The sequence below is a fragment of the Euleptes europaea genome, chromosome 20 (genome assembly GCF_029931775.1).
Source record: "Euleptes europaea isolate rEulEur1 chromosome 20, rEulEur1.hap1, whole genome shotgun sequence".
Classification (NCBI taxonomy): domain Eukaryota; kingdom Metazoa; phylum Chordata; class Lepidosauria; order Squamata; family Sphaerodactylidae; genus Euleptes; species Euleptes europaea.
This window is the reverse complement of record NC_079331.1, coordinates 21,829,794-21,845,138: the sequence shown is the minus strand read 5'-3', so window position 1 is coordinate 21,845,138 and position 15,345 is coordinate 21,829,794. Positions and strand designations below refer to the sequence as shown.

General features: G+C 49.2%; 1 protein-coding gene across 1 annotated transcript in view; it reads left to right on the top strand.

Annotated features, from left to right (window-relative positions):
• Window positions 1–15,345, top strand: part of MEGF11 (multiple EGF like domains 11) — a 385,704-nt gene that overhangs the window by 201,119 nt on the left and 169,240 nt on the right. The window contains exons 6-8 of the mRNA XM_056865833.1: window positions 3,851–4,097; window positions 5,167–5,287; window positions 13,051–13,187. Of these exons, the coding sequence (XP_056721811.1) occupies window positions 3,851–4,097; window positions 5,167–5,287; window positions 13,051–13,187 (505 nt within the window). The remainder of the gene's footprint in view (window positions 1–3,850; window positions 4,098–5,166; window positions 5,288–13,050; window positions 13,188–15,345) is intronic.

Sequence of the window (15,345 nt, the reverse complement as noted above, 5' to 3'; positions counted from 1 at the left end):
GAAACACTTTTGATTTAATTTCAACCCGTTGGTTCTGATCTGACCTTCTGGGGCAACAGAACAACTCGGCACCATCCTCTATATGACAGCCCTTCAAGTACTTGAAGATGGTTATCATATCCCTTCTCAGTCTTCTCTTCAGGCTAAACATACTCCTTCAACCTTTCCTCAAAGGGCTTTGAATACCAGTGCCGCCACCCTCCCCCCCAACCCCCCCCCAGTTATACCACAAACTATTTTTGAGAGCTTCTCTTTTCAAAAGGAACACTCCATTTGTCCAGGTGGGGAATCGTCCAAGACGATGTCCCCTGTGAGAAAGCAGAACTAGATATTATAGGGAAGGGGGGTTGTGCCGTCAAGTGGACAGCACCGTCACGTTGTAGCTGACTTACAGCAACCATTCAGGGTTTTCAAGGCAAGAGATATTCAGAAGTGGTTTGACATTGCCTGCCTCTGTGCGCCTACAGTAGGGTCTGCTTGATCTTTGGGGTTGTTGATTAATTACCCTTTATATCCTACCATCATGGGCCTCTGTAGGATCTATCTGGTGGTGCAAAGTGCCATCAAGTCACAGCCTACTTACAGCGACCCGGTAGGGTTTTCAAGGCAAGAGACAGTCAGAGGTGGTTTGCCATTGCCTGCCTCTGCATAGAGACCGGGACTTCCTTGGTGGTCTCCCATCCAAGTACTAACCAGGGCCGACCCTGATTAGCTTCTGAGAGCTGATGAGATTGGGCTAGCTTGGGCTATCCAGGGCAGGGCAAAAAACGTGCAGAGGTGATCTGCCATTGCTTGCTTCTGCATAGCAGCCCTGACCTTCCTTGGTGGTCTCCCATCCTAGTCCTAACCAGGGCTGACCCTGCTTAGCTTTCAAGGTCTGATGAGATCGGGCTAGCCTTGACCATCCAGGTCAGGGCATTGCCCTTTAATCTGATTTAGCAAGATAAAACAAAAAATCTAGCAGCACCTTAAAAGCTACAAATGTTTATTCTAGCATGAACGTTCATTAGTCACAGCTCATTTCTTCATATAGACACGGGAAGGGAAAATTGGCCCAGAAATCTTACAGGGAAGGCTTGGGAGAAGGAGCCATGGTTTGGTGTGAATTACACCGCAGGGAATCTGTCTGTTCCAGGATATAGCCCGATCTCATCAGATCTGGGAAGCTAAACAGAGTTGTACTTTGCATACATTATTTCAACAATTCAGCAGCTTTGTGTGGTAGTCATGTGTGTTGTGTAGCGGTTAGAGTACTGGGCTAAGACCTGGGAGACCCAGATACTAATCCCACTGTGCTTTGGAAGCTCACTGAGTAATCAGGAACCAAGTATTCTATCTCAACCTAAGCTTCCTACTACAGGGTAGTTGTTGTGAGGATAAAATGGAGGAGACGAGGAGGATGTTGCAAGTCGTGTTGGGTCCCCATTGGATGGGAAAGTGGGGTGTCGATGTCTAAAGAAACATCATCCCAACATCACAGGTGAAAGCTGTTTGTGTAAATGAAATGAGTTTTTAACTGGGTACCTCTCTTAGGTCGTTTATGCATGGGTACTTTCACGTTAACCCCCCCCCCATCTGTCTCAGTTGTTCCTTGGAGTTATGCATGAGTTTTCTGTCCATTAGAGATGACCTCGCTGCCAGCCCTCACAAATCCCGGGACTTCCCATTTCTCTGTTAACCCGATTCTTCCCTCTTCCCTGAGCTCAGCCTGGGTGAAATCCCCGAGCAGAAGGCAAAGTACGGGGCACAGAAGCTTGGTTTCGCTCATAGCCAATTACAAAGCAGCATGTCCAGAGGCGGGAATTCAAATACTTCTTGCTTCCTGCTTCCTTGGAGCTCTTTCTGAGCAGAACAAAGGCTTTTTAAAACTGAGGCTTGGATTTCTCCCCCCCCCCCTTCTTTTCAGATTGCTCCGTTTTTTGTTCTTAAAATGCTTTTTTATGCGGCAGTTGGGTTTGGGGGAGGGAACTTTTCTCTCACTACAGCCAATAAGAAGCAGCATTTCAAGGGGTGGGGATTCAAATACTCCCTAATGTGAACTTGAAGACTGCTGGTGCATAGACTCCCAACAGGAAAGTGTGGGTCCAGCGAGCAACAAACCTCAGGTAAAACTCCCATGCATAAAACGACCTTAGCTACCCCAGTGTGCCAGGAACACATTACTGTATGCTAGAGAAAAGCTGTGGTAGCTGAAGCCCTGAAATGGTGGTTTTCAGCCATGCTCTGATGAGTGTCCAAATGTCAAGAATGGGCAGGAAATGCAAATAGAATTAATGGTTCATCTGCCATTTGGTGATGGAGTGGGCGGAGTGATTGTTCGGTGCCTGTCGACTCTCCCTTGGCCCACACATGGCCCGTGCTCATAACCCACAAAATCTGCAGCGTTTATACCCAAGTGGTATTTTTGACGTACAGGAAGAGGATGCAGGGATCTGTGCCCTTCTTCAAATCCACGTCAGTTTTCAGCACTGATAAGTCCACAGATGTTTTGGCAAGAAGAAGAAGAAGAGGAGTAGTAGTTGATTTTTATATGCCGACTTTCTCTACCACTTAAGGGAGCCTCAAACCGGCTTACAATCACCTTCCCTTCCCCTCCCCATAACAGACACCCTGTGAGGTAAGTGGGGCTGAGAGAGCTCTAAGAGAACTGTGACTAGCCCAAAGTCACCCAGCTGGCTTCGTGTGTAGGAGTGGGGAAACAAATCCAGTTCACCAGATGAGCCTCCACTGCTCATGTGGAGGAGTAGGGCTGTCAAAAAAAAAAAAATCGGTACAGTTCGGATTCGGCCGAATTTGACCCTTGTGGGTTCGGTACGTGCCGAAGTCCGAACTCCCCCGCTTCGGATCCCCGGTAATTCGGGGGGATCCGGAGTTCGGGGGAAAATTCGGCCCCCGCGCGCCTTCAGAGGGATTCCCTGAAGGCACGCGGGGGTCCTTTAAACTGATCTGAGCCTCCCAGCTGGGAGGCGCAGGTCAGTTTAAAGGGCAGCCCGCACCTTTCAGCGGGCTCCGCTGGAGAGGCGCGGGCTGCCCTTTAAACTGACCTGTGCCTCCTGGCCGGGAGGCGCAAGTCAGTTTAAAGGGCAGCCCGCACCTTTCAGCGGGCTCCAGCTGGGAGGCGCAGGTCAGTTTAAAGGGCAGCCTGCACCTCTCCAGCGGGCTCCCCTGAAGGGGGGCAGGCTGTCCTTTAAACCCTCTGTGTCTCCCGGCCGGGAGGCGCAGATCAGTTTAAAGGGCAGCCCGCGCCTCTCCAGCGGGCTCCCCTGAAGGGGGGCGGGCTGTCCTTTAAACTGATCTGTGCCTCCCGGCCGGGAGGCACAGGTCAGTTTAAAAGGCAGCCCGCACCTTTCAGCGGGCTCCGCTGGAGAGGCGCGGGCTGCCCTTTAAACTGATCTGCGCCTCGAGGCGCAGATCAGTTTAAAAGGCAGCCCGCGCCTCTCCAGCGGGCTCTCCTGAAGGGGGGCGGGCTGTCCTTTAAACTGATCTGCGCCTCCCGGCCGGATTTGCCAGATTTATTCGCGAACTCCCGAACTCGCTGAATTCGGCCCCCCCGGGTTGCCCGCCAGTTTTGAGTTCGGATCCGTCCGAACAGAAAATCACCGAATCAGGGGAAATTCGGTTGATTTTCAGTTCGGACCGAACCGAATTGACAGCCCTATGGAGGAGTGGGGAATCAAACCCGGTTCTCCAGATCAAAGTCCACCGCTCCAAACCACCGCTCTTAGCCACTACACCACATTGGCTCAGGATAACACAGCTCGAAATGTGGGCCTTCTACATTTCAGAGTGCTGGAATAAGAGGTCACTGGTACCGTTTTGCTCAATGAGTTTTGTTGTTGTTGTTTTGCAGGCTGCGATAGCGACCACTGGGGACCCCACTGCAGCAACCGTTGCCAGTGCCAGAACGAGGCCCTTTGCAACCCCATCACTGGCGCCTGCGTCTGTGCGACAGGTTACAAAGGATGGCGCTGTGAGGACTTGTGCGACCCGGGAACTTACGGGAAAGGCTGCCAGCTGAAATGCCAGTGTCACAACGGGGCAACCTGCGATCACAAGACGGGAGAGTGCTACTGTGCCCCCGGATACACAGGCGTCTTGTAAGTTGCGTGACTAGCCGATTTCATTGGCTTGATGGCCGGCTTGTAAGTCGACTGATGGTGGAAACTGCAGTCAAGTCACAGCCGACTTCTGGCAACCCCGTAGTGTTTTATGAGAAGAGACATTCAGAGGTAGTGTGCCATTGCCTGCCTCTGTGTACCGACTCTGGACATCCTTAGTCCTCTCCCATCCAAGGACTAACCAGGGCCAACCCTGCTTAGCTCCCCAGATCTGATGAGGTCAGGCCAGCCTGGGCCACCCAGGTCAGGGCAAAAATTGTGGTGGAAAGTGCTGTCGAGTCAAAGCTGAGATGTGGTGACCCCGTAGGGTTTTCTAGGCAAGAGACATTCAGAGGTGGTTTGCCATTGCCTGCCTCTGCAGAGCAACCCTGGATTTCATTGATGGTTTCCCATCCAAGGACTAACCAGGGCCAACCCTGATTAGCTTCTGAGATCGGATGAGATCGGGCTAGCCTGGGCCATCCAGGTCAGGGTGGGATAAATCTAGTTCTCCAGAAGTTCTGCCATCCAGGCAGTCCGCAGTCCTAGAAGTCTTCGTTTCGGTAAGGTTGCTGTGTTACGTGATTTCCAGCCAAACATGGCAACTCTGGGGACTTTGGTTCTTAATTCCTGGTTAGCCTCCCTTCTTCCTGGCACGTTGAAAGCCCTCAGGTGCCGCCTTTGAAGCATTTTCAGTCAACACTATCAAGAATAAGGGTTTCAGCCACTCCTCAGCTCAGCCTGCCAATTTCCTCCCAAATAAAATCTGACCTTCAATCACAGGCCCTCAGGAAATGCCTTTAACACCACTTGAAACCAGACAAGATTGTCTTTATGAATAAGGGTCTCTAAACACAAACAAAGGGCTGGAAACAAAAGCAGCATTGTTTCAAGCAATAAATATCGGATAACTACATTTTACTGTTGATGCTGTCGATTGAACGCGTGATGATTTGTGAACTGTGCCGCTGCGACCAGGGCTGTGATGGGTGGTTCCCCGGCATAAATTATTTCTGTGTCTGCTTGTGTTTTGGTTGGGTTTCTGCCTCCCTCCTCCGTTCCAATGAAGCTGTGAAGAGCCATGCCCTCCGGGAAGTCACGGAGCACAGTGTGAGCAGCGGTGTCCGTGCCAGAACGGGGGAACATGTCACCACATCTCTGGAGAGTGCGCCTGTCCCCCAGGATGGATGGTATGTAACGGGGCAGGACATAAACTGTTGCATAATTGAATACTGCAGGCTGTTTGCGAAACAGAGTTTGTGAGGGCTTATTAGAAACCAAAATCTAACTTTGCAGCTACAGGGGAGTGTTGGGTGTGATGGCAATTGGACTCTATGGCATTGAAGTCCCTCCCCTTCCCAAACCCCGCCCTCCTCAGGCTCCACCCCCAAAAAACCCACCAATGGCGAAGAGGGACCTGGGAACCCTCCTAATGGGACAGCAGACCCAAGAGGCCTGGCTGGTAGTTTTCATGAAGTGAGCACATGTTCTAGGACATCATGGTGTCTATGGGCACCCAACGTGGTGCCCATAGACACCATGATGCCCATCAGTACTTTTTCTGGCACCCACAGCATCTTTTCTGGTGCCCGCCAAGTGTTTTTATGAAGTAGAGAGGGCTAGATAGCCCAGCAAGGCTGCTGATTGACGATTGGAGATTTAATTGGCTGAGCCCAGGCAGAGCAGACCCTCCTCAACCAAGGACAATCAGCTTCTGCAATCTCCTTCCTCAATTAGGCACAATCAGCAGTCAGGCAGTTCAGTTTCCCACTCCTACTCAGAGCCCAGCTAACTGTAGTCTGGCCATCGGTCAGCAATGCTGATTCTATGACCTTAGGCAGATCATGAGAGGTAGGGCAGGAAGGTTTGCATCAGTGTTTGGCTCTCGTGGCCCTTTCTTGCATGCCCATGGTAGTGCCGATCTCCACTTTGGGGTCAGGAAGCAGTTTTCCTCCAGGCCAGATTGGCCAGGGATCCTGGATGGGGTTTTTTACCATCTTCTGGGCATGGAGTAGGGGTCATTGAGGGTGTGTGTGGTGGAGATAGTTGTGATGAATTTCCTGCATTATGCAGGAGGTTGGACTAGATGACCCTAGTGGTCCCTTCCAACTCTGTGATTCTATATCAGTATCTCAAGTTATTACAGGCGGGGAGGAAGAAGAAAGGCAGACAGGAAGCCCTGTTGCTGCTTGACTCTGGGGAGAGTTTGTACAGTGTTGGAAGAAGGCCTGAAAGGGGTCAGTGCAATTTTCCCTTTGGTCATAATCGCATTGATCCTGAGCAGAGTTTCACTGCATTACCCCGGCTTCTAATTTTGCATGTCAGGGAAGCAAGGCTAAGCTCAACGTTTGTTAAAATAAAATAAAAAAAGAATCTAAAATCTGTATCAATAATGAGATAATTAACTCCCCCTGGATTTGACAGAGCTTCGTTCTGCCGCGCTGCAATCTCTGGCGCCGCTCCCATCATTTGACAATTAACCTGTTTGGCAGCCCTACTGGAATTAGCCCCAAAAAAGTGACTCGGGGGATTTTTAAAAATACCTTACAAGGCCACAGAGATCACTGTATGCTGCAAAGGTTGGCGGGGGAGGGGAGACAGACACGACAAGGTGACTTTATCCCGTTGGATACTCGTTTGTATTAGCATGGCAGATGTGGGCGGCTGTCTGGTTGCAGGCATGGACTTTCGGTTCTGCTTCCCAAGAGTCTTTGGGAGAATGTCTCCTAGACCAGGGGTGTCAAACTCATTTGTTACGAGGGCCAGATATGACGTAAATGTCACTTGGTCGGGTTGGGCCAGGCCGGGCCATGCCTCGCCAGCCCAGATCGAGTGTGTGGGGGGTGGCTGCCTCAGCTGGCTCACAGGCCAGGTAAGAGCTCTCAAGGGGCCGGATCAGGCCCACGGATCGCATGTTTGACACCCCTGCCCTAGACCATTCTTGCAGGAAGAAGGAGAGCAATGGCCTGCTTTCCTTACATAAGGATCTTCTGGCTTGGAGTCTGACTCAAAGTTTCAGGAGTTTAGTCTCCTCCTCCTGGGGCAAAAAATCCCAACTTCACATATACACTGATGGGATCTGTGCTGGCAGCGATAGACCAAGAAAGGGATCTTGGGGTGGTAGGGGATCACTCGATGAAGATGTCAACCCAGTGTGTGACTGCTTGAAAAAGGCAAATTCCATGCTGGCCATAATTAGACAAGGAATAGAGAATAAAACTGCTGCTACCATTCTGCCCTTGTACAAATCTGTGGTGAGACCACACTTGGAATACTGTGCACAGTTTGGTCACCACACCTAAAAAGGGATGTTGCAGAGCTTGAGAAGGTCCAGAAAAGAGCAGCCCAAATGATCAGGGGCTAGAGCAACTGCCCTATGAAGAGCGGTTAAAACGCTTAGGCCTGTTTAGCTTGGAAAGATGGTGGTTAAGGGGAGACATGATAGAGGTCTATAAAATTATGCATGGTATGGAGGCAGTGGACAGGGAGAAGCTCTTCTCCCTCCCTCATAATAGTAGAATGCGGGGTCATCTGCTGAAGCTGGAGGGTGAGAGATTCCAAACAGATAGAAGGAAGTCTTTCTTCACACAATGCATAGTGAAATGATGGAACTCCCTGGGCCAAGATGTAGTGATGGCTGCCAACTTGGAAGGCTTTCAGAGGGGAGTGGACATGTTCATGGAGGAGAGGGGTATTCATGGCTACTAGTCAAAGTGGATACTAGTCATGATGCATACCTATTCTCTCCAGGAGCAGAGGAGCATGCCCCCCGAGGCCTATTATGTCTAGCCCTCTGCCTGGCACCACTAAGCCCCCATCTTCCTTTAGCAAACCTACCCCTTATCTGCTAAACACCAACCCTGAGCTCTCTGTCAGGTTGCCAACCTCCAGGTACTAGCTGGAGATCTCTTGCTATTACAACTGATCTCCAGTTGATAGAGATCAGTTCCCCTGGATAAAATGGCTGCTTTGGCAATTGGACTCTATGGCATTGAAGTCCCTCCCCAAACCCCACCCTCCTCAGGCTTCACCCAAAAAAACTCCCACTGGTGGCAAAGAGGGACCTGGCAACCTTAGCTCTCTGGCTATACTTCTATGCCAGTGTTTGACATAGAATGGAGGGGTTATGGTTCAGGGGCAGAGCATCTCCTTTGCACGCAGGTCCCGGTTCAATCCCCAGCAGCTCCAGCTTAAAAGGATCTGGGAAAGACCTGAGACCCTGAGAGCTGCTGCCAGTCAGACAATACTGACCTTGATAGACCAAGGGTCTGGCTCAGTAGAAGACCAGTAGAAGCTTTATTTCATGAAGGGCCATGGCTCGGTGGCTGAGCATTGGCTTTGCATGCAGAAGGTCCCCAGTTCAGTCCCTAACAGCACCTCCAGGTAAAAGGACCAGGTAGCGGGGTGATGTGGAAGACCTGAGATCCTGGAGAGCTTCTGCCAGTCTGAGTAGACAATACTGACCTTGATGGATCAAGGGTCTGATTCTGATAAGGCAGCTTCATGGGTGATCCTCACAAGATCCACAACTCTCTTTTCTTGAGTCTTCAGCATAGAAACTAGTTTTCTATATATACCTTATATCCACTGTACTTTGGCATACCTCATTTTATTCATATCTATTGCTACAGATTGCGATACTGATGTTTTATCATTTGCCAAATTCTGGAATACCTTGTACAATTTGTTATGCCAATAAAGGTTTTTGAATTTGAATTTGAATTTGAGTCTTCAGCAATTGACCTCACACTCCTCACTCTAATCAGCAGTCTAGATTCTGAGGCCATTTATGCAGGGCTGTTTCCCTCGCCATCACCCTGCTGATTGCTCCGGTGCTTCATTGGGATTATGCATGACTTCTCCAACTCCAAGAGGTCCCCTCGCTCTCCCCGTGTGTTTCTGTGCGTCTTGCCCATGTTTTCTGGATGCCGTTTTAGCGAGAATCCAAAAAATGTGGGGGAAATGCAGGGAAACGCATGGAGAGAACAAGGCAACCTTGGATGGTTGGGAAAAGCATGCATAATCCAAATGAAGCACCGGAGCAATCAGCGGGGGGACGGTGAGGGAAACAGCCCTGCATAAATGGCCTGAGACTTGAACTATAGCTTGAATATAACCAAGGAAGTTGGTTGTTTCATGTTTAGCAATCTGGAGACCAAGTCCTGTGAGGAAAGGTTGAAGGAGCAGGATATGTTTAGCCTGAAGAGAAGACTGAGAGGGGATATGATAACGATCTTCAAGTACTTGAAGGGCTGTCACATAGAGGAGGGTGACAAGTTGTTTTCTGCTGCCCCAGAAGGTCGGACCAGAACCAACGGGTTTGAAATTAAATCAAAAGAGTTTCCAGCTAGACATGAGGAAGAATTTTCTAACAGAGCGGTTCCTCAGTGGAACAGGCTTCCTTGGGAAGTGGGAAGCTCTCCTTCCCTGGAGGATTTAAAGAAAAAGTTAAATGGCCATCTGTCAGCAATGGTGATTCAATGACCTTAAGCAGATGATGAGAGGGAGGGCATCTTGGCTATCTTCTGGGCATGGAGTAGGGGTCACTGGGGGAGTGCGGCGGGAGGCAGTTGTAAATTTCCTGCATTGTGCAGAGGGTTGGACTAGATGGCCCTGGTGGTCCCTTCCAACTCTATGATTCTGTGATTCAATTGCTCCCCAATTGTTTGGCGAATTGGCTCTTTGGAGCTTTAAAAAATCCCCTTCAGATGCTGGATGGGCCAAAAATGAGCCTGCCTGGGCTGGGGCCACTTGGAAGAAGCAAAGAGACGGCTTTGCGACAGCCCTGAAGATTTCTTGAAAACCGTATTGCTGCTTGTTTTCTCCCTGGGGATGGACCTGTGGTTAACAATGCATACTTTTGAACAGAGCTGGTTTAAAAAAATGTATGGAAAGAGACAGGCAAACAACTCTGGTGGAGGATATGGAAGCTAATAAGTAAAGGCAACTTGTAAATGTGGAGATTTGAAAGTTTTTGAAGGGCCTCTCTGGGGCTTTCATGAAAGAGGAGGACGATTCGGTTTGGCTGCAGACTGTGGGAAACGTCTACTTCTTTTTGCTGGAGGTTTTCAACTCTTGCCGCTTGGAGTGCTTTTTGCTTCAGCTGGGCTGCCGCGAGCCAGTAATGAGTGAGCAAGGGAGGGAATCTGATGTTTCACGAATGCACGATGCTCCATGGAATACCAGTCTCTGAGTGCAGAAGTTTCACTTGTGCATTTGTTGTACTTTGAGGGGGAAGATTGGGAATATGCGCTGGCAGCCATAGGAGGCATGCGTAACTTTGGATGTGTTAATATATATACTTCCACCCAGTCTGATTGCACTGGGGACCCAGAAAATGCTTCCTCCCACGGTGCGTTCTTTGCATGAGATGAGATGCATATCTGCCCAGAGACTTGCTCCCTGAGCAATCAGTTTCCCCACTGAAATAACTGGTTAATAAAGAAGAGGTTTGGGGAAGGAAGGAACCTCAGGGTTGCCATCCTCCAGGTCATAGCTGGAGATCTGCTATTGCAACCAATCTCCAGCCAGTAGAGATCAGTTCCCCTGGAGAAAATGGCCGCTTCGGCAATTGGACTCTATGGCATTGAAGTCCCTCCCCTCCCCAAACTCCACCCTCCTCAGTCTCTGCCCCAAAAACCTCCTGCCAGTGGCGAAGAGGGACCTGGCAACCTTATGTATGGTGTCATCCCTGGCCAATCTTCTCAAGACCTCTGAAAACCTGGGGCCTCCACCACAACGTCATGGTTGGGCCGCTCCCAAACAGAGCCAGGATGTCAGCTGTCTGGGAAACATGATCTAGCGAGCTTCCCCGTGTTTTGCATGTGTTGCGAACGAGCACAGAGTAGCCTCTTGATTCCGTATTTCCATTCCTGGCACAGACTAGGCCGTTGCCTGTTCTTTCCCTTCCACGTGGATTGAAAGTGCCGAAAGGGGGCATCGTTTTACCACCCTGATTCCGATTAGAAGAAGGTGGTTGGAAAGTGTTAAGATGCAGCTAATCCTTGCTAAAATATTCCTGCACACTCGAGATCTCTTCTGATTACTGTAAATCCTTAATTCTTGCTCCGTGCTCCATAAAACCTTTGAATGGGAGAATTATTGTTAATTCTTCTTCTTGGTGCTGTTAAACAAAGCAAGCTAGACCAGGTGGGAAGGAATTTTTTTTTTTTTTTTGCATTTCCTAATAGTGATTAATAATATTGCAAACGGACGCTGCAGAACCACAGCATGGGGGATGTTTGTCTCTTTGGGAAAAGCTGCTGATGGAATGAACTATGTTGATGAGGGGCATAAATCGGCTCGCAACTTCGCTCCGGCACTTGATCCTACAGAAAAAAAGGGACACTTTGTATTCCCCTAACACACATTTGGGCCCGGAGATTCACACCTCTCTTGAGGGATGCCTCTCTGAGCCCTGCTGCCTCATCATTCGCTGATAGAAATCCTGTCTTCTTTGAAACATGAAGAGAGAATGCATTTGTTATCAAGATAAATGGACACCTTGCCTTCCTGGAGAGGGAGAGAGAGAGAGAGAGAGAGACGCCCGGTGTCGCTGCTTTTGAGAGCTTAGAGACAGGAGCCGTTAAGGTGGAATCACAGGGGTTGCTCTTGAAAAGGCATCAAAGGGTCTCTTTCACAGCTAGGGCCAGGTTAAGAAAGCCATTTGGTGTTCTTTGGACCATCATTGTAAAACCTGTGTCTTGTCCCTTCTGGCAGGATTAGACCATCTAGTCCAGGGATGTCAAACTCACATGAACACATGAAGCTGCCTTCTACTGAATCAAACCTTTGGTCCATCAAAGTCAGTATTGTCTACTCAGACTGGCAGTGGCTCTCCAGGGTCTCAGGCAGGGGTCTTTCACATCACCTACCTGGCTGGTCCCTTTAACTGGAGATGCCGAGGATTGAACCTGAGTCCTTCTGCATGCCAAGCAGATGCTCTACCACTGAGCCATGGCCCCTCCCCATTTGTTACGAGGGCCAGATATGACTTAAATGTCACTTGGTCATATGACTTAAATGTCCCTTGGCCATGTGTACCATAACATTTAATGTCAGGTACTGGAGATACAAACATTATAGAAGACACAGGCAAAGCCAATTTATGATACTACTCTTTACTTAAAATACAAACATGCTTAAAACAATAACACTCTTACAGCCCAGATCAGGAGCAGGGGGGTGGCTGCCTTGGCTGGCGAGCCTGCAGTGGGCCTGCCAATCCAGTTCGGGACGGGGGGTGGCTTTCTTGCGGGCTGGATAAAAGCTCTCAAGGGGCCGGATCTGGCCCCTTGATCCAGTCTCTTTCTTTGATCCAGTCTCTTTCTTTGATCCAGTCTTTCTAATGGGCCAGGCACATTTTTTTGGTTGCCAGGAGAGACCTGGCAACCCAAGTGGGGTTATTCAGTTATCTAGACTGTTCTTTTTCTTTCTTTTTTTTCTTTTCTTTAATTTTCGATCTCAGTGTTCAGGGCCTAATTGGCCACATGAACAGTATCATTGAAGGTGGGGTTATTCGTGTAGCATGTACAATGAGTAGGGTTGCCAGGTCCCTCTTCGCCACTGGCGGGAGGTTATTGGGGCAGAGTCTGAGGAGGACGGGGTTTGGGGAGGGATTTCAATGCCATAGAGTCCAGTTGCCAAAGCAACCATTTTCTCCAAAGGAACTGATCTCTATCAGCTGGAGATCGGTTGCAATAGCAGGAGATCTCCAGCTAGTACCTGGAGGTTGGCAACCCTAACAATGAGACAAATGTTACTCTAGCGCCCTGTCGCGGTGCCATTGGTGGAAATATTTGCGAGCACATAATGCATTAAATGTCCTGAGTGAGAACTGCACAGATTGGATGTTGGGAGTCTTTCAGGTGCCAGGGAACTCTGGTTTGATTTTTCGCTGCGACAGACTAACCTCTTGGGAACGGCTAATTTGAAATGCATGTTTTTCTTTCAGGGCTCCGTGTGTGCCCAGCCGTGCCCAGCGGGAACGTATGGGGTTAACTGCAGTCAGGATTGCCCATGTCATAACGGTGGGCAGTGTGATCATGTGACAGGGGCATGCCTGTGTACCGCCGGCTATGTAGGAGAAAGGTAGGTATTTATTCATTTGTTTACTTTATTTGCAGCCCGCTTTCCTCACGGAGACTCAAGGCAGATTATACTTTTTTGTGTGTGTGCAACAGGAATAGTATAAGGCATGCAATAAACCAGGGTTCTGCAATGTGCCCAATGGCGCCTCATCCTTAGGGTTGTCAGCTCCAGGTAGGGAAATACCTGGAGATTTTGGGGCGGAGCCTGATGAGGGCAGGGTTTGGAGAGGGGAGGGACTTCAGTGCCATAGAGTCCAATGGCCAAAGCAGCCATTTTCTCCAGGGGAACTGATATCTGTCACCTGGAGATCAGATATAATAGCAGGAGATCTCCAGCTACTACCTGGAGGTTGGCAACTCTACCTTAGCTCCTGCCAGTACTTCCCTTGGCGCCTGCCAAACCTTTCAGAAAGTGGGCGGGGCCATTGTAAATCAGGGCTTGTTATTGGCTGTCCTGTTTCAAATGAAACGGTTTTCCCCTGGAGGATGAGGAGGACTGGTAAGCAAGCACCTGTGGGTTCGATCTCCCCCTCAGAATTTCTTTCTTCCCAGGATGTGTGAACAGGGAGGTATTCCATTTGGCTCCATCTCCCAAGGTGGCCATTTTGGGTTTGGCTCCTCCTCCTGCAGCAGCCGCTTTGACGTGGCGCTCATCGTTCAAAATCCCAAAGGTGCCCACAGGCTCAAAAAGGTCAAGGACCTATGCAATAAACACTAATGAGATTGGAGGGCAAGATTAGGAAACAGTGCCATAAAAAGTGTAAGACGCTTGGCAGAAGAAATGTCAAAACTGGATTACGGCATTTAGAAAACAATGCCATAATGACAAAGTAATGCATACAATAAACAGTGCCCTTGTCTCTTTATGAAAACGTCCTCCTGAATCATTCCATTTAACTGCAACTCCATTCCCTTTATAAAAAGGCCCTCTGGGACCATTCTGTTTTACACAGTCTGTCAAATGATAAAAGCGTGGGGGAAGCTTTCCTGACCTCCTCAGGCAAGCCATTCTACCAGGTGGGAGCCACAACAGGTGGGCTGCTTTGGTATGGGCAGCTTTGTGGGGGGCACCTTCTGAAGGCCTTGTTTAGATGAGCAAAGATGCTGCAGCAGAGCATATCGAGAAAAGCGGTCTTGTGGGCATTGGGGTCATTAGACTTTCTAGAGATATCCTGCACTTCATAGGACCAAGTCCTATGAGGAAAGGTTGAAGGAGCTGGGTTTGTTTAGCCTGAAGAGGAGAAGACTGAGAGGGGATATGATAACAATCTTCAAGTACTGAAGGGGCTGTCATATAGAGGATGGTGCTGAGTTGCTTTCTGTTGCCCCAGAAGGTTGGACCAGAACCAAGGGGTTGAAAGTAGATCAAAAGCGTTTCTGTCTAGACTTTAGGAAGAAATTTCTAACAGTCAGCGCAGTTCCTCAGTGGAACAGGCTTCCTCTCCTTCCCTGGAGGTTTTTAAGAAGAGATTAGATGGCCATCTATCAGCAATGCTGATTCTATGACCTTAGACATGAGAGGGAGGGCATCTTGGCCATCTTCTGGGCATGGAGTAAGGGTCACTGGGTGTGTGGGGGGGAGGTAGTTGTGAATTTCCTGCATTGTGCAGGGGTTTAACTAGATGACCCTGGTGGTCCTTTCCAACTCTATGATTCTTCTATGATTCTGTGACCTTGAGTTAATCCTGGAAGCTGACTGGTAACCAATGGAGCGACTGCAGAACTGGTTAAATATGCCTACTCCACCAAATGGGAGACTGCAGCCAAGAAATCAGAAGGAGATTGAGACTGGGAAGGAGCCTTGAAGGAGCTAGAAAATATTCTTAAGGGTAAGGATGTGTTACTGGCCACCAAGATCAAGTTAATTCATACCATCGTATCCCCTATTACTATGTATGGGTGTGAAAGGTGGACAATGAAGAAAGCTGATAGGAAGAAAGTAGACTTCTTTGAAATGTGGTGTTGGGGGAGAGCATTACGAATACCATGGACTGCCAGAAAACCCAAAACAGATCAGTGGGTTCTAGATCAAATCAAGCCTGAATTGACCCTAGAAGCTAAAATGACTAAGTTGATCACATTATGAGAAGACAAGAGTCACTGGAAAAGACAGTCATGCTAGGAAAAGTTGAAGGCAGCAGGAATAGAGGGGTATGGGG